We start from the raw sequence: 23,677 nt of genomic DNA on the forward strand, positions 1-23,677 counted from the left end.
GGGACTAGGAGGCGCAGAAAAAAACAAAAAGAAGAAATTGAACTAGAATCACCCTCTTTCAAAGTCTGGAGAAAGTGGTGGTGTTTTTCTCTGATTCAGATTATAACAGTGTTTTTTCTGCTTCCACTTATATGAGTTTGTCTCTATGTTTCTTTTTTGCTTCTGAAACCGCCTTACGCGGTACTTTTGAGAGGATCGAAACACTTGTTTGTCTCAAATTCAATATTTTGTATATATTTTTGCACTGTATTTTTTTGTTTTAGGGCTAATGCTGGGAGCCCACCCTCGGTGTTTTGATCTGTTTGTACCATTTCCTTATATGATTAGAAAAGAAAAAGAAAAAGAAAAGTCTAAATTCCTTCAACTCATCCACGTGTTTGAATGCGCAATGCAACTTGATTGCATGCACTACTATATGTATTCATAGGACGGCAACCTGCGGCAATTACACAAATGATATAACCCAAAATCCAAAGCATTAACCATTGAAATGGCCAGAATCCTCAAGCCTCTCGGCTTCTTCGTTGTTCTCTTACTAAGTTCTGAGCTTTTCATGCCGGCAGCTCGTCCTCCGGATGCTGATAACAAGCCTCGCAGTTCCATAATCGAAGGGGTTGAGATTTTCTTTGACGGTCGTTTGGATGTAAAAGGGATCAAAACTGGGGGACCAAGCCCAGGGGGAGAGGGTCATGGGATCACGAATGCTCGGAATCTAGGAGTGGTCAAGAACTCTGGACTAGGTCCTGGTGTGGGGCACTGAGTGGCTACAAGCCACCAGCACCATTCATGTTGATTCTTTCTATTTCTTTTATCATGCAACAATGAAATTGTTTGATATCTGATTGTTTTTAGTGAACTTTTCTTTTTGGATCATTGTTCTTATCCTTCGGGATATCGGCTTTTGAATTTTACCAAGTGGGTTAGAAAAATAAAATGCTGAGGGGTAGGGGGCCTTGGGCCGGAGGGCTAGTAGGCCTTGGTGGGTCTACTTGAACTTCTGGTATTTCACATCACCGCACCTCAAATAAGTGAAGTCTCAATCTCTTAATAAAGTTTGGAGAAGTTTTAAATATTTGCAAATATGATAAAAAAAATTCAATGGTCTCTAAGGGATAGTTTAATTAGTTAAGGACTACATTTTATGAAGCATAAGTCATTAGTTTAAATCATTCTCTTCCTTTTATCTCTCTTTATGTGGACATATCAAAAATTAAAAAGTAAAAAGGAAAAATTACACTTTACTCCCTAAAGTTTGGGGTGTTTTTCAATTCGACCTTCAAAGTTTTAATTTTGGCAATGCACTCTCCAAACTTCCAAATTTTTGTAATTCAACCAATGTTATTCCAAAATTCTCATATAGCCCCTAATTTTTATTTTATATATATATATATATATATATATATATAAACAAAATTGAGGGTGCAAAAATGGCCAGATGACCTCAATTTTTTTTTTTTAAAAAAAATTAGGAGCAATATGGGAAGTTTGGGATACAATTGGTCAAATTATAAAAATTTAGAATTTTGGAGGGTGCGTTTTCAAAATTAAAACATTAGAAGTTGAATTGAAAATCGTCCCAAACTTTAAGGAGTAAAGTGTTCTTTTCCCAAATAAAAAAAATCAATGATGTCGATAGCTAGGCGTTGGTGTTGGCCTATTATTGATGAACAAAACTTCCACCACGACTGGAAAATGAACTAAACCACTACTATTGGATAACATGAACGGAAAAAACTCAGTGGGTGCTTATACTTCAACCCCATTATTGACCAGATAACACAATAAAGATGAGTGTTTTTCTTTAGTTGAACATTTCAAGAGGTCTTTCCATCAACCAATTGTGATGAAATTTCGCTCCACAACAATTCTATCAGCACCCAATTGAATAATTTGTCTTGGTATCTGTCAATTTTTGCATCACTTTCATTGACAGTTAATGGATTGCACTCGAGTAAAAAAAAAAAAAGAAAAGCACAAAGGAAAGTTGTAAGTAATGGTTGAATGTTCTTTTCGAATGGCATTATTGCCCCCACTGGCTTGTTGCATCTCCTTAGCGTTGACTTGGAAATCACAAGTAAATGAGAGTCTTGCTTCAAGGTTCACTCATTTCTTTTGAGCTATCGTGAAGTTCATTCATGGCTGCTCTAATCTTGGTCAGCCTCTTCTCTTTGGGATTATTTGTTCCATTGATATCATCAACAGCTGATACTCTGAGTAAAGGTTCATCTCTCTCCACAGAGAAACCAGAAGATGTTTTAACTTCACCAAATGGGGTCTTCTCTGCAGGCTTTTACCCCGTCGGCGACAACTCCTTCTGCTTTGCCATATGGTTTACCCAGCCATATTCCCAGAGTCCTCACCCCACCATAGTTTGGATGGCCAACCGTGACCAACCGGTAAACGGAAGGCGCTCAAAGCTCTCCCTCCTTAAAAATGGTAATCTTATCCTAACCGACGCCGGTAAGTTCACCGTCTGGGCCTCAAACACTCTTTCAAGCTCTTCAGCACAATTATATCTCTATAACACCGGTAATCTTGTTCTACGTACTTCGGAAGGTGATATTTTGTGGGAAAGCTTTGATTTCCCCACAGATACCCTTCTTCCCCAACAGCAACTCACCAGAAACACAAAGCTTGTCTCCTCCAGAAGCCAGAGCAACTATTCCTCTGGTTTCTACAAGCTTCTTTTCGACTACGACAACCTTCTCCGCCTTCTCTACGACGGTCTTGAGATTTCCAGTACTTATTGGCCTGATCCATGGCTTGTGAGCTGGGATGCCGGAAGGTCCACGTACAACAGCAGCAAAATCGCAGCGATTGATTCATTGGGGATGTTTATTTCGTCTGATAATTACACTTTCATGTCAGCAGACTATGGGGTTGTGCTTCATAGAAGATTGAAACTTGAACACGATGGAAATATTCGACTCTACAGCTGGGAAGAGGAGGAGGAGACGTGGGTTGTTTCATGGCAAGCCATTCAGAAACCTTGCAGGATTCATGGCATTTGTGGGGCTAACAGTATGTGCAGCTATGGTGCTGGTGATGGTGGAAGGAAATGCTCCTGCCTTCCAGGATACAAGATGAAAAATCTGACAGATTGGTCTTATGGGTGTGAACCGGAATTTGATCTCTCTTGCAACAAAAAAGACTCTGGCTTTCTGCTGCTATCCTCTGTTGAATTCTATGGTTATGATTATGGGTATTTCCCAAATTACACATTCGGTGAATGCAAGAATTTGTGCTTGCAATTGTGCGACTGCAAAGCTTTTCAATTCAAATTTGACGAGGGTAAAGGTTTTTCGAAATGTTACCCCAAGACTGTATTGCTGAATGGATATCGTTCGCCGGAGTTCGAGGGAGACCTGTATTTGAGAGTGCCGGAAAGCAATCTCCTCTCCTACACCAACAATTCTGCAGAGGACTTCCGCTTGGATTGCTCGAGTGAAGGTACAGTGCAACTGGACAGAACGTACGGAAAAAGCAGAGGAAATCGGACACTGAAATTGTTGCTCTGGATTGCATATGTAGTGGGAGGGCTTGAAATCACCTGTATCTTTTTGGGGTTGTCTCTCTTGAGGCACTGGAGAAAGGGAAAAACACCATGATTTAGCTTGCTTTGGTCGTAGTGGCTTTAGATCCACGGTGCTCTGTTACATATTTATAGTGTAATAGAGCATGATTGTGTAATGTATGATGCAAAAATAAATAAGAAAAATGTAATATGTTAAATTAATACATTAGCAATCATGGGAAATTCAATAAAGAAGATTGTGACATGAGAATTGTGATGCAAGCAAATATAACAAGAAATCGTCTGGATTTCAATATCCTCCTCAACCTTGTCGCGAAAGTTTGAGTTTGGAAGAAAAACTGATTGTGTTTTTTTTTTTTTTTCTTTTTTGGGGGGGGGGGGGGGGACTGTTTGGAAGAAGAGAATAGAAGATTTATTTATTTATTTATTTGTTCCTTTTATGTTACATGGAGTTTGGTTGGGCCTAATCTATACCTGGCGCGCCAGTACATTGGGATTGGGCCGGTTGCGAATAGAAATGTACAAGGCTACTTTATGCCATTATTTTTTTTTAAGCCGAGAGAGAAGGTGATGCCATGCAAATTAGAAGGTATAAATTTAGACTTACGTGGTGCAGAGAATGCTAGATTTTTACATGTTTTGAAGGATGCCAATAATGTTGCGCATGTGCTTGTAAAATTGGCTACCAGCCATGTCATGTTCTCTACTTGGTTAGGGGATACCCCTCCAAGTATTGGTGACATTGTAAGAAGGGAACAATTTCTTCTTCTTGTGTGATCTTCTTTGGATCTTTTTGAATAAATGAATATCTGTATATTCCTTAAAAAAAAAAAAAAAGTACTTTAAGCCTAGACTTTTAACAGTATGTTTGAGATTGTAATTTTAATAAGTACAATTTTGATAAATTACACACAAAGACCGTTACTCTTAGAGAATAACTTCAATAAGGTTGTCAGGTTATGGCACAAATCCACTCTTTTGTACCCACCAATCAAGAAAATGACACTAAGCATGGAACACTTTAAAAAAAATAAATACAACCATTTGATTATATCAAATTTAATTATTTATTTTTTTTAAAAAAAAAAACAGATTTAGAGGACGGCAAAAACCCACTGCAAAGGGAGTTGGCTCATGGCCACTCATGGCCACATTTGGGTTGGCTGGGGGTGGTGCTTGGCCAACCCCCCCATGGGCTAGGGGTGGCAGTAAGCTGCCCTGCGGACCACACCTGAGCCACGCCTGAGGTGGCTGGGGGTGGCCGCTTCTATTTTTTTTTAAACTTAATTAGTTTTGTAATTTATTTTTTTGCTCATAATGGGCTTAGGTTTTACATCCTGATTGATGGGCACCAAGGTATAAAAGTTGCTCTCTGGACCTTAAGCCATGAAAAATTGGTCTGAATTTTAAAACTGCTGTAATAAGAATAAAAAACGTTGTTTGTTTGGTAAAGTAAAGTAATTTACAAAGATTTTGTAATTAAATTATTTGTAAACTTGAATCTTCAACAGTTGACTGATTTCTTCGGCTGGCTAACCGTTACCGAGTTAAACAAAACGACGCTGATGATGCACTAATCTGGAAACTGAAATATTCGAACAAAGGCGGCGCGTATACTCAACGCCTATACATTTTCACTTCACCGTTTTCAATAGTAAACCCAATAGTAAACTGTAAACCCATAGAGAACCCACAAGTCCTCCACTCCTCGCAGACAAACTTTCCACGAGAATCGCTCAGATGGGAAGCTCCAAGACTGGGGTTACCGACTCCTCCGCCACTGAATCCGATGGCGCCATCACCAAGACCGATTCTGACATGGACATTGACGACGCCGGCGACCGCGATTACCCTCCTAACACCGATTCTTGCCCCTTCTCGGAAGGAGAGAAGGTCCTGGCTTTCCATAACCTTTGCGTTTACGAAGCCAAGGTACTCTCTTTGCTTGAAGATGGTTTTTGGAAATTTGAAAAAGTACGAAATGGAAAACATAGATTATGATCGATTTTTGCTTTATTTTGTTTTGTTTTTTTTTTTTTAAAAAAAACGAAGTATTCGTCTAAAAATAAAACATAAATTGAAAGCAAAAGCTTCACCTACTCTTGATTGGCTCGGATTAAGTTTTATTTTCTTCAAAAACCATGATCAATTTTTTGTTCATATTGCAAGAACTACTATTATATATGATCACGAAATAGACAAAACTAATATGATCACGAAATAGACAAAACTAATATATATGATCACGAAATAGACAAAACTAATATGGAGACAGAAAAGGAAATAGAGATGGAGATAATAACTGAAGAGTTGGAAAGGAATGAAAGAAAAAGGATGCAAACAAGAGCAGTGCATCAAAAAGGAGAGAATTATGATGGGGGGACCATTCAAAACTGAAAAACCCATGGGAAAATTGGTTCTTTGAAACAGCGAGCGCAGATCAATGGGAAAATAGGTGTAAAACCACCTATGTTAGCAGCGAAAGAGGGTATTGTAAAGTGGTTATCGAGCCTAGTTGGACAATTTCTAGATAAGCCATTACCTTTTTTTCTTGTTAAGAAGTGGATAATATGTTGATTCAGTGAGGAAGGGTATGAGAATGGTACGTACATTTTCATATTCAATGGTCAGAAGACTAGAGATGCAGTGTTGGAAGCAAAGATTTGTCATATTGCAAATAAGCCATTAATCCTAAGAAAATGGCAACCAGGTATGCAATTACTAAAGCTCTCATTGCCTTCAGTACCAATTTGGATAAAACTAATTCATTTGCCAATGGGATATTGGAATCAAATTTGTTTGAGCCATGTGGCGAGTGGAATTGGAAAACCACTATATGCAGATTCTATTACTGAGGAATAGATGAGGTTTGAGGTTTGCGAGGATATTAGTAGAAGTAAATACAGAATCAGAATTTCCAAAGGAGATTGAAATACAAGGAAATGATGGGAGAATGATTACTGTGGGAGTTGAATATCCTTGGATACCGTTGAAATGTAATAAATGTCAAACTTTTGGGCATGCAGTCTATTCATGTCTGAAGGGAGAGAGGAAGGTATGGATACCAAAGAATAATGGGAATCCGAATGGGCTAAAGAGGGAAATGGAAGTAATGTAGAGGGAGAGTACGATGAGGGTTAGAAGTAACATGGTTTTGATAGAATCATAAAGAGGCCAACTAGAGAAAATAGAACGATAATAAAAGAAAGGGAGGAGAAAGCTTGGTCTAATTCATTTGTTGAGATTAACATTTAAAGATGAAGAAGGAATGGAAGAAGGGGAAATATTGCTAGTTAAGGAGCAGGGAAGGAATATACAGAAGATTATAGAGGAAGCTTTAACTGAAGAAAACATAAGGATGTCAATAAGTAGAGATAAGGGGAAGAATAAGATAGGGGAAGGAGAGGAGAATATTCACCAACACAATGGAAATAGTAGTATTGAACACAAGAGGTCTTATTGATCTCTTAAAGCAGAGGAAGGTAAGAAGTTTTGTAAGAAGACTAAAAGTTTCTTTAATCTGCATCATTAAAATAAGAGTGAAAGTTGATAAAGCTGTGAAGATAAAGGAAAATAGAGTCCCGGGTTGGAGATTTTTGCATAACTATGAAAATCATCAGCTGGGAAGAATATGGGTATGATGGAATTTAGAAGAGTTAAAAGTTAATCTAATCAGTAAAAATGACCAGGTAATCAGTGCTGAGAAAGAGGAGATGCGGTGGATACAAGCTTTTGTGTATGGTGCAAATACAAGAGTGGGAAGGAGGCCTTTGTGGAATCATCTGTTTTCTGTGAAAACTAAGATGAATGGAGATCTGTGGCTATTGGCCTAGGGATTTTAATGTTGTAAAGAATATGAGAGAAAAATGGGGTAGAGAGAAATTGAATAACTATGAGTTGGCGTTTAGTGATTGTGCTAACAAGGTTGAAGTAATTGATCTGGCATTTAGTGGATGCTTTTTTATGTGGAATAATAAAAGAGAAGGCGAGGAATTTGTAGCAAGGAAATTAGATAAAGTTATGTCAAATGAGGTATGGTTGGAGAGGTATGGGAAAACTGAAGTTGAATTTTTGGAAGGAGGAATCTCACATCACTCACCTGCTGTTATTTCAGTAGGTAAATTGCAGGGTTTTGGTCCAAAACCTTTCAAGTTCTTTGGCTTTCTGGATTGGGTTGCTGAGGGATGGAATTTAAGGATGGAAAGGGTTCCTATGTTTAAGTTGTATGCCATTGTTACTTATCAAAAAAAAAAAATGTTGTATGCCATTGTTGAAAGGGATATTTAACAAAAGAATGTGGAGCTATATGGAGGGATTAAACAGAAGGTGATGCAAGCCAGAATGCGTTTGGAATAAGCTCAAAGGGAAGTAATCTCGTCTTCTGGTAAATCTGAAAGTTTGAAAAAAGAAAACGAGTTTGTATCAAAGCCAGAATGCATTTTGATTTGAGCTCAAATCAAACAGCATTTGTACAAAAGAGAAGCATTTCAGAAAATGTTCTGCTGGCTCAAGAAGTAGTGAGAGGTTATCATAAAAAGGGGGGGCAACCGAGGTGCACTATAAAAGTTGATATGATGAAGGCATATGATTTAGTGAATTGGAAATTATTCTGCAATGTTTAGCATGTTTTGGAGCTCCCTCTAAGTATATAAAGTGGGTTAGAGAATGTATTACATCTCCTCGGTTTTCTGTGGCTTTGAATGGTACAATGGTTGGCTATTTTGAAGGAAAAAAGGGATTAAGGCAAGGGGATCCTATGTCACCATATTTGTTTGTAATTGCTATGGAAATTATGTCAAGATTGATGGATGAATATAGTGGGAATGTAAAAGCATTCACTTTCCATCCTCGTTGCTCGAAGATCAAGCTCACTCACTTATGCTTTGTTGATCATCTGCTGTTGATCTTAGCGATAAATTTGAAGTCAGTTAATACCATTAAAAAGGCGCTCCATGAGTTTCTGTATATGTCAGGTTTAAAAGCAAATCCAGAGAAGAGTACATTTTATTGTTCAGGTGTATCTCAGCTGATGAAGGAGCAGTTAGCTGATTGTCTACAGATGAAAGAAGGGAAGCTACCAGTTAGATATTTGGGAGTTCCTCGATTTCAACAAAGTTAGGTGCTGTAGATTGCTCAATGCTCCTGGACAAAAATAAGAAGGATGGGGCCATTTGTTTTTTCAGTGTGGATACAGTAAGAAAATATGGAGAGAAGCTATGAGGAGATGTGACTTAGCTGATCTACCAACAGAATTGGAGGAAGTTCCGAGCCGAGAGTTGAAAGAATCAAAGAGAAGAGTTTAAAAGAGAATGTCTGCAAATTGGTTTATAGTTCAGTAGTGTACAATATATAGAGAAGTGGAAATGAAATCAAGCATGGGAGCCGGCCAAGAATAGAGGAAAAGATACCGCAAACAATTATATGGGAAGCAAAAGCAAGGATCTTGGGAAGGGGAAGATTTAAGAAAACAACAGACTTTAGAAATTTGTTGTAATTGGGGTATAAGTGAAAATATATTGTCATAGTAGGAGTCGTGTATAAGGGGTGGGGTGGGGGAGACAATGTAATATAAGAGTGTATGCTGCTACTATGTGGCATCAGGTGGTTCGGCTGATTAGTTGGAGAGTCTGTAAATGTGTGTTTTTCCTTTGAGGAAATATCTCATTCATAAAAAAAAATAAAAATTGTATGAACATTAATTGATTGGTTTCAAAATTGGTGCACTTTAAACCTTTGGTGGGTCACTGTTAACAAAGAAAGCAGAAATCCCTATGACCTGTACTTTGAACCTATTTGGAACCGAATAAATTGGCGTCTTTATATTAAAAAGAAAAAAGATGTGAAGGTTTTGTTAGGATTTTTTTGGGGTACTAAAACTGCTTTTCAGCTTTTAGTATTCAGGTCAAGTGGTTTTAGTTTCCAGTCTCAAGTGCAGCTTACTCAAGTTTTCGTTGCTTAATATAGACACACTTTGAAAGTATATTGTGGATATTAATAGAATTAGAAACTCATGGTTCATGCTGCGTCAAAAAGATTGCAAACCCAAGTGCAGGCTATCGCAAGTAATAAATTCTCGATAAGATTGAGGTCGATCCACAGGGAATGATAGATACTCGAGTAAAATTTCTATTATCATGTAGAAAAATAAAATGAGTTGATTGTTTGTTTTCCACTAAGAGGTGGAGCAATGGAGTGATTAAATTAACAAAACTAAATTAAGTAAAATAGAGCTAAGGAAAAATTTATGGAAAGCACTAGGGCTTCAAGGATCCACCTAGCATTCTATTACGTATTCTTGAGACATTTTTAACTCAACTAGGTGGAGAATCAACTCTCCTAATTGGAAGATTTAACAACATGGGTTTGATTAAAAATAAAGTCAATTGAGCATGGGTTTGATTAAAAATTTGATTTCATTTACATGTTAAGAGAGATTAAGCATTCACTATAAGTTTGAATCATAACAAATCAAACAATGTAAGCATTTGATATAAACAAAAATAATAATGAACCAAAAACTAATCAACATGAAATATTTCTCAAATTAAAATCATTTCCAACATTCAATCATTATTCCATGAAAAACATTAAACATAGTCTCAAGAACATATAATAAAAATACTAGGCTTCACACATAGCCCTAGCTAAAAGATTAGCCACTCATAATCATGGAAATAAATTCCATCATTAAAGAGCTAAACATTAAACAAAACAAAATAAAATAAAAGATAGACACTAAGAAAATGAAAATGTGCTTCTGGTGGATCAGGAAAGAACCCAGCTTCAGACTCTGTTCCAGCTCTCCTCCTCCCCAGTCTGTCTTTTGTTTCAGGCTCTAGCTCCCTTTAAAAAGAAAAGTTCTTGATGTAGTAGCTTGCTTTTTTATTTCTCTTCTTTCTTTTTGGTTTAAGCAGCTTTTGCATCTAATTCTTCCTACGCTTTGCCGGATCTCTTCAAATAATTTTCCTCATTTTCTCTCTTGCACGCCGAAGGAGCAAGATGTCAGCTTAATTTTCTTTCTTTCTTGCACGTTCCGGAATTCTCTCCCCTTGTCTGGTGCTGTCCATTTGTTACCACGCCTGCTTCAGCTTTGAGCTTAAAGCTTATTTGGAGCTTTAAGCTCAAAATAAGCTTTAAGCTCAACGCTTATTTTGTTTTCTGAAAGCCCTCTTTGAGTGGATCTTTGCTAACACCCTCTCAATATCACAAGGCACCCCCAGCCCTGCTATCTTTGCCGCTGGTTGTACCTAGTTTTCCTAAGTATCATACTTACAGTTTCCTTGGCTGATACTTTGGAGAAGGTTTGTATCGCACCTTGAAGAACAATTATTGCTGGAAATTTCTTATCTGTCTTTTTCATTCAACCATAATATGAAAAACCCTTATATCTATCTATCTATCTATATATATATATATAGAGAGAGAGAGAGAGAGAGAGAGAGAGAGAGGCATCTAATGCTTAATCCTAATTGGACTTGGCCTTTTTCAGCATTTACCTAAATAATGAGTTAACTCACAAATAAAACTCCCAAACATATTAAACCCAAAATAAGAGCTAAAGGATTAGAAGTACAACTCATCTCCTGAAAGTTAAAAAAAAAATACAGAAATACATTTGGCTCTCAATTAAATAAAAATAAATTAAAGAAAATTGACTTTTTGTTGCTTGCATCAGTCTTGAACCAGCTATATATACTGCACAGTTTTTTTTATTCGCCCCACTGTTGAAAAGAAGACAAACTGGACCGTATGGCAAACTATCTGTGTCCTGATTCCTTTGACTAACTGGATAGTATTGTCTAATGATTCATACTATTATCCTTGCACCATTACTCATCAAGCATATATGATGGTTGGTTCATTTTTCCATATCTTTGGGGCAATGTATATCTCATTTTTAAGTTAGTTGAAAGGCTATACATATGCATTGAAGTAATTCTCCTCAACTGTTAAAACCCATTACCTTAAGCATGTTGGATAAGCTTGAATGTGCAATTTTGTGACCCTTTCTTTAATATACATATACACCTTTTTTTCTTTTTTTTTTTGTGGGGCAGGTAATGGACTTATACACCATGTTAAAAACACGTATGATTTGGAAAGTAACCTTAAGTGCTTTTACTGCCGCATCTTCAGATTTTGTTAACCTTTTGTGTTTAAGTGTTAATGCTCTCTTATTTGGTTAGTCTAATATGCTATATGTTTTATTTGCAAGGTGAGAAAAATTGAATACCGGGCAAAGGAGTGGAGCTTTTTTGTTCATTATCCTGTAAGTATTAACTATTTTTGCTATTTCATATTAAAAATTTTCTTCAAGAATGTGTTGAGCCATAGTACTGTCTCTGTTGTCTCTGCATCTTTGATTGCATCATCAAATGGCATCCTGTTACAGTATCTTGATCAGATACACACTTGTATTCTGCAGGGCTGGAGCAAAAAGTGAGTATGCTTTCCCGTGAATGTACCTGGCATCTGCAAAATTCTGAATTCTGATTTAATTTTTCTATGTGGCAGGCGGTTGGTAGTTGAAAATGGAGTTTTTTTTTTTTTTTTTTTTTTTTAAGCATATTATGTTTCACTTTACAGATGATGGTTCCAGCATCTCTCATTTTGCCTTTTTTTTGGATCCGATTTTTTTTTTTCTTCAAGCTCATTACTATAGCGCTTGTTCCTTTTCTTTTTATTTTCTATTCATATCATAATTTTTTTCTGATTTTTTTTTTCTTCAGGCTCAATACTATAGCGTTTGTTCCTTTTCTTTTTATTTCCTATTCATATCATAATTTTTCTTATTTTTAATTACAGATAATGGTTCCAACAATTTGCATTTTGCATCTTTTGTTCAATTGTTTTTTAACTCCAGCATTGATGCATTTTGCATGTTGGTGCAATTGTTTTGAACACCAGTATTGATGCGCAATTATGGATTTGTTGTTGTTGGTTTCTTTAGCAAGTTTTGTTTATATGTTTTCTATTTAATATACTTAAGCTTCTCCTAATTTTTCTTCACTTACTCTTGTGCTTATGAACTCCAAGGAAATCTTAGGCTATGTTTGGTAATGGTTTCAAATTTCTCTCTTCTGAAAACATTTAACAAACAATTCATTTTTCAGAACACAACACAAAGCAGTTTTGAAAACACAATACTCAAAACACTTTTCAGAAGAAAAAAAACACAACAAACTTTTTATAAATTTTTTTTAAAAAATAAAACTTTTCACACATTCTTATAAGAATATTTTGGAAAAATCAATGCTTAATTTTTCAGATGTAGGGTGACTTATTATTTATAAAAGGATTAAAAAAAGAGAGAGAGAGATTGTTGCACTGCCACCCCCAACGGAGGAGAGGGTTGGCTGCGTGGCCACCTCTGTCACACAGCCACCCCTCTCCTCTGCTGGGGGGTGGCGGCACACTCATATATATATTTTTTTAAATAATTTTATAAGAAAAAGGTCAGCTCCACACTTGTTTGTATTTTCTCAAATTAAGCATGTTTAGTATTTGTTTATTTGCAAACACAAAATATTTTGCAAAACATTACCAAACAATTTTCTTATGTGGACTCAGAAATATTTTCTCTAATGTGGACCTCAACAAGAACACTTCTCAACCTTATATAACACAAAAACTTTTTCAAATTAAAATACATAAAAAAAAAAACTTTTCAAAGCCATTAACAAGCATACCCTTAATTTCATTAGGCTTTGTTTTCTTCAACAGTTGGGATGAATGGGTAGGCATGGATCGATTGATGAAGTTCACGGAGGAGAATGTGCAGAAACAAAAGGCCCTCAACAAGAAGCAGCTCTTAGAGAAGAATACAAAGCTACCACATGCTTCACTGATTAAACCAAAAAGTTCCAATGGTTAGATCTTCTTGCTAATTTAGTTACTATTAACTCAAATATTGATATTTTTGATTTGCCAAGCATCAGATATGTTCTTAAGTTTTTTCATTATTTCTTTCTTGTTTCTTTTTCCTCTTACTTTCTACTTGGATGTGGTGCTAGAACTGTATATTGTTTCTTTCTTGGTCTTTTTCCTCATCTTTTCTCTTTTGATATAGTGATAAAACTTGTGCTTTCTGTCTTTCTCTGACGATCGAATAAAAGCAGTGCTAACCTATAAACATTGGAACTCTGGGCATGTGTTTCATTGATTGGTGTTGAACATCAAGGTGGATGAGCCTTAAGTGTTTTACTTCCTGCCCCGCACGGGGGGATATAAATTTTGATTTTAAAGTCTTCTAGGATGTGAGTGTCTCCATTGATTCTCACTCAACATTCTTCTTATCAGTTAGCACTATACAATCAAAATTTAAGCATTTTGCCCTTTATGTGTCGACATTGATTCTGACCCAACATTCTTCTTATCAAACTGAACAATACAATCAAAATTTAACTTAAGCATTCTGTCCTTTATCTTAGAATCCATAGGATTTCTTTTTATACTTAAATTGTATCATTTCCTCGGAAGAGGATATCAAAGTCTGATCATTATCATGGGATTTATATTCCTTATATTGTACATCTATATGGCCTGTAAATAGGCATTTTCACTGTATTATCAAATAAGTCAATAAGATCAATATGTAGCCCCATAGGACACTTCCTAATGGTAGACGTAGGCCTCTAAGACTAAATCACACCAAAATTATGTGTTCTCTTTCTCTTGCTTCCACATTCCTATATTTTACATTATATTATACATTATATTATATTTTAATATTTCTTACATGTATCAGAGCTATTTTTGTGTGGCTTTCAATTGCTTAGTTGTAAGCTTTCTCTCATCGGCGCACGTTTTCTTCTTTGTTTAGGTGTCTTTGAGTACTATAAAAACTATTAACACCCAAAGAGTCTACTCGTTTTTATTTGCATTGTGCTAGTAGAATGAAGTCATTCCATCCTGCCACGCTCCCTCACGCGCACTGATTCATCTCTGCCTTCCACGCGCTTCACACTCCACCCCCACCTCTAATGCGCTCTCACGCTCATTGATTTCTTTTGTCTCAGTTTTAAAAAGAAATAAAAAAGAAAAAAAAAAAAAAGGACGAAAGGCAACTCATTGTGCCAACTCGGTAGGAGTTGACTCGATCCATAAAAAAATATTGCTAATTATTTTTCCTTCCAATTTCAAGCTTCCACTTTAACTTCAAGGGGGGATTAAAAAAATCTGCCTAAGGCAAATTATTTCCTTGCTGAGTTTGAGGGAGATGTTAGAATTTGTTGTAATTTGCATGAAAGGTTTAGAGAAAAAGTGGAGGCTCGTTTCTATTACATAGCCTACCTCACATATTTTATTAAATAAGTTTTGAGAAATATGACAATGACCAAAATGCTCACAAACCCTAATAACTCTTCTAATAGAATCCATAGGATTTCTTTCTATACTTAAATTAAATCATTTCCTTATCAGATGATATCAAAACTTGATCAGGTAATCTACTAATTATTATCAAGGGATTTACATTCATTATATTATACATCTTCAATGTGTGTATATATATATATATATGCATTTCCACTATATTATCAATCAAGTCAATGAGATTAAGATGTAGCCCTATAGGACATTTGGTGGTGGTGGACATAGGCCTCTAAGGTGAACTACCCCAAAATTCTGTGTTCTCTTTCTCTTGCTTTTGCTTTCCTATATTTTACATTATTTTATATTTTAATATATTTTACAATTTATGTGTCTACATTGATTCTAATCCAACATTCTTCTCATTATTCAGCAGTTGCATCTAGTCTTATTCATTTAAAAAGAAAAAAAAAAAAACTGGTTGGCTGCAATCTGCAAATATGTGGTATTTTTTTATATATATTTTTAAATGGGATGTTGTTTTCGTCCTTTTTCTGATCTATTCTGGAAAATGCTATGCAGTGGGAAGAGCCAAGAAGCGAAAGAATGACTCCATTAAGGTATCGCCTGAAGCACTTCCAGCTCACCACACATGATTTTATTCTTTTTGCATAATCCTAAGTAATTTAGATGCATCAGTTTGATATTTCATTCAAATCAATGACAAATTGTTTATTACTTCAATGAAGATTATTTATTTATTTTCAGGTTTTCCATTGTTTGTTTGATATCTTTACTGAGCTAATTGTTTACCTACTGTTAGGAGAAGGACATGATACCCTTGGACAAGCTTGTGAGCATCCAACTTCCACCACCACTGAAGAAGCAATTGGTTGATGATTGTGAATTTATTACTCATTTAGGCAAGGTAACTATATCATATAATTTTTATGGTACACCTGAGATTTCTTACTTTTTATTTTTTATTGATAATCGTTAAATTATAACTTATGCCAAAAAATTAGCTAATAGAACATGGTTAATTTAATCATTTTATTAATACTTTAACATTCTATCAGTGTGGACTCAAACTCCTACTTAATAAGTGAGGCCAAACGCTTGGAATATTTAACTGAAATAGAGATAAAATGTGGAGTCAAGGTTTAAATTCAAAACCTCTATTCCAATGCCACCTTAAATTACTATTTATCCAAAAAACTTAAGCAAAAAAAATGATAAATTTAATAATTTAATTAATATTTTAACAATAATCAACGACCTAATGTTGTGAGATAATTATCAGAACCTTAACCATGATATAAATGAGTCACATGGCTGATTTTGGTTGCCTTTATGTAACGCCCAACATTTTCATCAGTTTTTTTCCACATTGTATAATCCATAAGGTGCTACTACTTGACTTTAAGAATAGCATAAGCATTTAATTGAACTATAACTGTAAGAACAATACTAGAGTACTAACTGAAAGCCGTACATTTATTTACATAGTTGTACAACTCTGTTCATACTTACATTCTATTGTTTTATACTTATTAAAACTATATGTACAAAGATACTATTACAACCCAAATTTAGAGTAAACGAGTATTTTAGTCATTGTAATATTTTTCAACCTATATAATAAAGTATGTGAGGCTACATGAGGAGTAACGAGTCTCCACTTTCTCTCTAAAGTTTACATGCAAACTACAACAATCTTGTTCAAACGAGATTATTTCTTGGTCATTAAGCAATTCTCCAAAGTGTGACGCATGGCATCAAACGCAACTTGCTGATGTGGCATGCATACATAGTATTTGGCGTGGCAACTGGCTTGACGTGGCACGAAACCCAGTTTGTTGACGTGGCATGGCAAATTTGAAACTTGGCCATGCTGACGTGGTAGGCTCGTTTGAATGAGATTTTTATTTTTCAAATCTATTTTTAAAAATTTCAACCTATTTTATTTTTCTTGTCTTTTATTTCTATTTTCTTCTATCTTTTATTTATTCGAGGTATTACACTTTGTTCCAGCCATACTCTGCATGATCAACTGTTCATTCTTAATTTTGTTAGGGAATATATGGTGGATCATTTTATTGTCATGGTTCTATACATATTTTGCATTATCAACCAAACTTTATTCTTAATTACTGCACATGATTATTCTACATATTACAATGATGATTAACTAATTAGGCTTTGTTAGTAATTTGCAATATAATGAGTTGCATATGGCATATTAGCTGAGATGTGACAAAAACTACCATGAAATTGGAAGGAGCCAAATCCTATACCATAGTGTCTGAAGGCACCATAATCATGTGCTGTCATGGGGATGATAAAGTGCATAGTAAGTATATCTGACAGACTTGCAGAAAATAGATTTGGATACCATGGTACATTGACCAGAAACAAAAAAGGACCATGGTATGTTGAACCTGGATAGAATTACATTCAAGTTTGGCTGTGGTTATTAATAAAAGAATGGAGTGGGTTCAGATGGGAATGGCCTTATCGCAGGAAAAGTAGAACTCATTATGTGGCTGCTAGTTATTGGTCACATAGTTAGGTTTTGATTTTCCTGATGTATTAATCACGTGTAAAAGTTTTTGATTCATGTCCTCTCCTGCAGCTTGTAAAACTTCCACGTACCCCAAATGTTGATGACATTTTGAGGAAGTATCTTGATTACAGGTTGAAGAAGGATGGCTTGTAAGTGCATGCCATGTTTTTTTGCCACCTCAGTCTTTTCCTTTTATGGCTTGCTAGTTTTAAAGTTGTTCTTGCTTAGTGGACCCTGAATTTACAGAGAATTATCTTTTGCTGGTCTGACCAGAAAGAAATTGCTACCTGGTGTAGATCTCTTTACAGGTGATATGGTATCCTAGAATTAATTTAATTTTTCTGGTTTTTCCACAAAATGGCTGAACAACTTAGAGCTTGTTCGGAATTGCATTAAGGAGCTTAAAAAGTACTTTTAGTACATTTAAAGTAGTGCCAAACAAAAAGCTAGTCTGTTTTGTAAAAAAAGTCAAAAAGTAATTCTTTGATTTTTTTGCTCTAAAAAAGCCAAAACGTACTTTTAGGAAAAACTTAAAAATGAAGCTTTTTCTATATTTTTTTTCTAGCTTTAAAAGCTCGATTTCCCAATACAATTCAAATGGGCTCTTAGTCATTCTCAGAAGTAAGCAAAGTGCGTTTTCTGTTTCTTTACTTAGTACTTCCTATTGAAGAGTCTTATTTAAATTATAGTAGCTTTTGAACACTAGAGAGCCCAGGGGAGATTATATTTGTGTTGCAAGATTGTTTAGCCACGATAGAGAATTTTAAGCAACTGTTTCAGCTTTGTGCATGTAAATTCCAGATTCCTGCTGATTTTTTCCACTAAAGCAACTTGGTGGAGAAAATATAATCAACATAGCTTTTGCCCAAAAATATTTCTATTGGCTCTTGTCAAATTGCAAAAACCTTAAATCGCTGAGCATCTAACTGTTGAAGTAAGGAAAACAATAAAATTAAAAATTATTGGTTTGCACAAACATCTGTTTCTGACTAATGGTAACACAATGTCTTTATCGTCCCTTAGAAGAACAAAGAAAGATCCAGAAACAAAACAATTTTTGGTGTGCATGATAAACAACACAAGTTTTAACACACTTTTGTCTCTAGCTCGCTTAACTGGTGCTTCTTCACTATGTACCTTGATTGTTTACCCATAAAAGAAAAAAAGACTTACTATAAAATCAAGACGGAGGCTTGTTTAGAAAAAAAATAAATTTATGATAATTGAAGAAGTGTACAATGTAAGATGATATATATATATATATATATATATATATATATATATATATATATAAAGCACTTCCCTGAATTTCAACTTTGGTTTTCAAAGATACCGACAAGATAAGCAAAAAACACCAATTGAAAGAATAAGTTCAATTGTAAGTTTTTGATTAAGCAATTATTATGACTACAAGAAAAATTTATGCTGCTACCATAGTAGCAGCATCAGGTAAGCATACATGAAGGGGAAATTGTGCGGATTTAACAACTGTACGAGAAACAAAGTAATAAATATAAAGTTAACTTCATTATTATAAATCAAGTTATTGAATATTTCAAACATTTCCACTGATTCTGATTTCTTGAAGTGTCTTTGATTAAACTTAGGGTTTCAATAGATTTATATCATTGATTGATAAGGTTGTTAGTTGTACAATTGTCGTGAAGGAAGGATAAACCAAGTTGGTGCTTGGCATCTGAATATCCTTATATATACACATTGAAGTGTTTTAAAGAGAGGTTGTACATCCATATTGTATATTATTGTATCTAGTTCTGTAAGTGAGAGAAATGTGAAAATAGTGCTTTGGTCTGGATGCTCTTAAGTGTTAAACTTTACTATGGATGCACCTTGCAACTTCTATATTTAAAGATTCCACTTTGTATATGTAATTTTTGTCGTGAGCAAAGTTCTTAGTATCATGTTCTTTTAATTGATGCATTTGTGTCTTGGTAATTTCCTATTGTTGGTGTAAATTTTTTTATACTTTTGTCTATCATCATTGTTTTTTTGTCGTAACGTAATTCCATTGATATAGGATAGCTGATTCACTTGGAGAAATTCTGAAAGGGTTACGTTGTTACTTCGACAAAGCATTGCCAGTGATTCTTTTGTATAAAAGTGAGCGTCAACAGTATGATGAAGCAATTTCTGATGATGTCTCTCCTTCTACTGTATATGGTGCTGAACATCTGTTGCGCCTCTTTGGTATGGTTGTCCTTTTATGCTAGACATTCAATTGTTTGCTTTGGAAAATTTGTTATGAGCTCTGTGTTTTAAATCCCATTAAGCATGATTTTGTTATATCTTTTAGGAGAAACTACATTTACCCCCATGACTATCACCTAAATCGCAATGTACCCCCAAACTAAAAAAAGTTGCAATTGACCCCCTAAACTATTTACCCCTTTCAATTAATCCCCACCGTTAGGATTTTTGTTTAAATCCAACGGAAAAGGGTCAAAATGATGATTATAACCTTGCTTTAGATTTCCTTAGAAAATAAATGAAAAAAATAAAACTTGTCGCCAAAAGACCCATGACTGGTTGTGGATCATCTAGATGGAGACCAAGCCATGGGTCTTTGGATCTCCATGGAGGAGACCCACGGCTAGCCTCCAAGGGAGGAGACACCCAGACCGCAGCCAGATGGGACCTGAGAATATATATATTTTTAATTTAAGGGCATTTTGGTATAGTTACACGTCTCACCTGGGATAAAATGGACATTTCATGCATTTGTGGTCCAAGTTAACAGAAAATTTTAACAGTGAGGGGTTAATTGAAAGGGGCAAATAGTTTGGGGGGGAACATTTCAACTTTTATTAGTTTAGGGGGATATTCTAATTGAGGTTATAGTTCATAGGGATAAGTGTAGTTTCCCCTATCTTTAATTTATCCACAAACTTTGCCTATCTTTTATGAAGTTTTGATTTGTAGAATGTTTCTTGTTTATTTGCCATAAATTACTAATGCTGATTTTTTACACTAACCATATGATAACCCTGTAAAATGTGGCAATTTTCATAACTATTGAGCATGTGAATGTCTGTGGGCTGGCAAAATGAGTAATTCTTCCTGCCATGTCTCTATCAAACACTAGCTGGAAGATTACTTACCAGGATATGTTTTTGGGTCACCTTACCCTTTCCTGCTTCATATATATTATCTAAGTTAGTATCTTTTAAAAGCTAAATTAAATATTTGGGGCTCTGTATGAATAAATTTAGCTGGGAAACCATGATTTAGTCGTGATTGTGAAATGACCGTTTTTCATATCAGTCAGTCTATGCTATTACAATTTGATGTGCTTTTTTTCTTTCTTTCACAGAAATGGGTTAAAAATGTATAAAGAAATATTGCTGATGATTAATTAGCCTATAGTATTTCTGTTTACATTTTATATTGGTAAGATAATTCAAAGACATTTTGAATGTTATACCATTGCATTGCAATATGGCTGTGTTTGTTGGATTTGCAACCTAATCAATTTAGTATTGCTGGACATGGGCTATTCATTCTAATTCTGAAAATTCCTACGAGTGCTTAAAATAGCATCTTTCGCCTTATGTAATCGTTTTATGTTATAGAAGTGGTAGCCATCGTTTCTTCATGCTTCTAATGTAATTCTTCTGGTATTTGCAGTTAAGTTGCCTGAGTTTTTGTACCATGCCAACATTGAAGAGGAGACATTGATGGAGCTGCATCAAAAATTGGTCGACTTTCTCAAGTATAACATTTTATCGATATGGAGAAAATTATGATTGGGAAAATAAAAATGCAAATTATTTATATTTGCACAGGATGATTTATGATGGATGCCATTCAAAAAGAAAAATAAAAAAATAAAAAAATAAAAACCGATTACGTCTGCTGATAGTATGTAATAACTGTCATTTACGTCCAGTAAAAGTATTGCAATTCAAAGCGAAGTTTGTCACTTCATTCATACTTGTAGTAGGTCTTTGTCTATGGATAACCAACCTGCCTCCCTCTTGTAGTTTTATTGAAAAATTCTCAAAGTATTATACACATGCTGAGAGATTATACATCTTGTGATGCAGGTTCTTGCAGAAGCATCAGAGTGCATTTTTCCTCTCAACTTACCATGTTCTGGAAGATGTCGAAACGAGCACCAACAAATAAGATGGCTAGGTCAAGAGATGTTCTGGCAACAAATTTTGTACAAAAAAGAAAAGAACTGTTGTACATATTACCATAGAACAACAGCTTTAGGTTGGTGTCTTGCCGGCTTTTTAAATCTTTATTTTCCCGGATTTCTAAATTTGTGAAATCAGATGCCTGTGCTTCATGTTAATTCAATGCTGTGATGTGATTATTTTCCTGTGTGTATTGATAGAAGGTTAAAAAAATGAGGTTTTGTTGTAAAAGATGATGACTTTAGGGTTAGAAAGGTGACTTTAGTGGTCTTAAACTGGAATTTTCTTTGCTGTCTTATACATATATTGTTGATCCTGCTAAGCCATCCCATTTTATTATATTATCTGAGTTCCTTCTTAATATATAATATCTTATATTCTTACTTGATTTAAAACATGTTATGACGACCTGAACGAGTCCAAAAGTAGTTGTTGATGATCATAAAAGCAGATATCTATCTTTGTCAAGGTCCAAATTAAAAATGATAAAAAATAGTTATCTGTCCTGTAAATGATGAAGTTCAAAGATGATATTTGCATTTTCTTTTAATATTTATTAAAAATCAAAATATTACAATAATAAAAATACTTATTATAAGATCAAACATGTAAGAAACAATTATCAATATAACATAATTTAACTGAAAATAAAACAAAGACCAGTAGCACTTTAAGTCTTTAACTGAAAGTAAAAGGATACAAGCAAAGCAAAAGACAATATTTACTGAACGCGAAGGAAATGAGAGTCTTGCTTTTGTTTTTTGTAAGTACGAGTGTTGCTTTTAGGTAAGGTCATTTCACAGAGACAGAAAATGAAGGATATCTGCCCAAGCCCGATGGAGGTTCCATACAATTCCATTGACCTGCAAAAGACAATATTCATTGCAGGGACTTTGTAACTTCAAGATGGAGACCATTCATTGAAACGAAGGGGATGAGATTGAATCACTTCTCAGCCTCAAAGTAAAAAAGAAATAACAAAAAGAGTAAATAAATATGTAATCAGATCATTCCTTTGAGCCTTGGAGGGTGCAGGTAGGTCACTTTGTTTAAAGACTCAAGACGGTTGACATTGGAATATAATTCACTCTGGTCCAAAATGGACCAAAGAATATCCAGTTCATGGTTAGGATTTCTTCTTAAAAATTTTAGAACTACAAATAAGACATCTATCCCACTAACAAAAAATAATAATAAAATATCATTTAAGATTAAAAAAATAAAGGGTAGCTAACCACCCCATTTTAGATGAGGGTGGCTTGAGAGCCCCCCAATGGCCGGCTAGGGGTGGCCGGACCATCCTATGGCCCTTGTGAGTGGTCCGGCCACCCCCAAGGGCCAAACGAATTATTATTATTATTATTATTATTTTCGTTTGGCCCTTGGGGGTAGTCCCGTTGGGCTTGGGGGTGGCTGAAGTCACCCCCAAACCAGCCAAACTAAAAAAGAATAATAATAATGGGTTGGCCCTTGGGTGTGGTCTGGCCACCGAAAGCATAGGTACCATACCACGTCATATGGCCGGCTGATTTGGCTTCAATATGTGGCATTAGGGACACGTGTCACCATTTTACGAGTTCTGACATGGAGATCCGTTAAATATTTTGACGGAAGTACTAAGTGAATTTTTTTAATAATTACAGGTACCAATTGCAACATTTTTTGAATCCGATGTGTCTATTTGACTTTGGCCCTAACCACAGGTACTAAAATTGCATTTAACTCAAAAAAAAAAAAAAAATTGTATTGGCTTGGCATAGCACATTAACAGAATCTACTAAGTCAATAGACGAAATTTGATTATAATGAGTTTTTTTTTTTTTTTTTTTTTTTTTTTTTTTTTTTGTACCTAAATTAAGGACATTTGGATTTATTTTAATACCACATGTAGACTACATTCGTAAATCATATAAACTATAAAGACAGATTTTACAATTTTTTTCTTCTTTTATTCAAAACAAACTGCCTAATTTGAATCATGTAAGCCTTACCAAAATAAAAAAAAAAAAAAAAAAAATCAAACAGTATGGAAAGGGGTTGCTCTAATCACAGCGGTCGTCGGCATCTTTAAAATACAGTCAGGATCTTTAAAATTGAAGATGCACG

General features: G+C 35.0%; 2 protein-coding genes across 2 annotated transcripts; both read left to right on the plus strand.

Moving 5' to 3' along the window:
- Nucleotides 1–2,000: 2,000 nt before the first annotated feature.
- LOC132183639 (putative receptor protein kinase ZmPK1) lies at nt 2,001–3,736 on the plus strand. Its single transcript, XM_059597000.2, has one exon. The coding sequence runs from the start codon at nt 2,136–2,138 to the stop codon at nt 3,606–3,608; it is 1,473 nt and encodes a 490-aa protein (XP_059452983.2). The 5' UTR covers nt 2,001–2,135; the 3' UTR covers nt 3,609–3,736.
- Nucleotides 3,737–5,121: 1,385 nt separating this feature from the next.
- Nucleotides 5,122–21,917, plus strand: LOC132183641 (protein MRG1). Its single transcript, XM_059597002.2, has 10 exons — nt 5,122–5,467; nt 11,751–11,804; nt 11,961–11,974; nt 13,259–13,404; nt 15,428–15,465; nt 15,669–15,773; nt 17,481–17,560; nt 19,450–19,619; nt 21,057–21,141; nt 21,476–21,917. Exons 1-10 carry the CDS (start codon nt 5,276–5,278, stop codon nt 21,555–21,557), a joined length of 966 nt encoding a protein of 321 aa, XP_059452985.2. The 5' UTR covers nt 5,122–5,275; the 3' UTR covers nt 21,558–21,917.
- The last annotated feature ends 1,760 nt before the right edge of the window (nt 21,918–23,677 follow it).

This window comes from Corylus avellana, chromosome 7, assembly GCF_965113065.1.
Source record: "Corylus avellana chromosome 7, dhCorAvel1.hap1.2, whole genome shotgun sequence".
In the NCBI taxonomy this organism is placed as follows: Eukaryota; Viridiplantae; Streptophyta; class Magnoliopsida; order Fagales; family Betulaceae; genus Corylus; species Corylus avellana.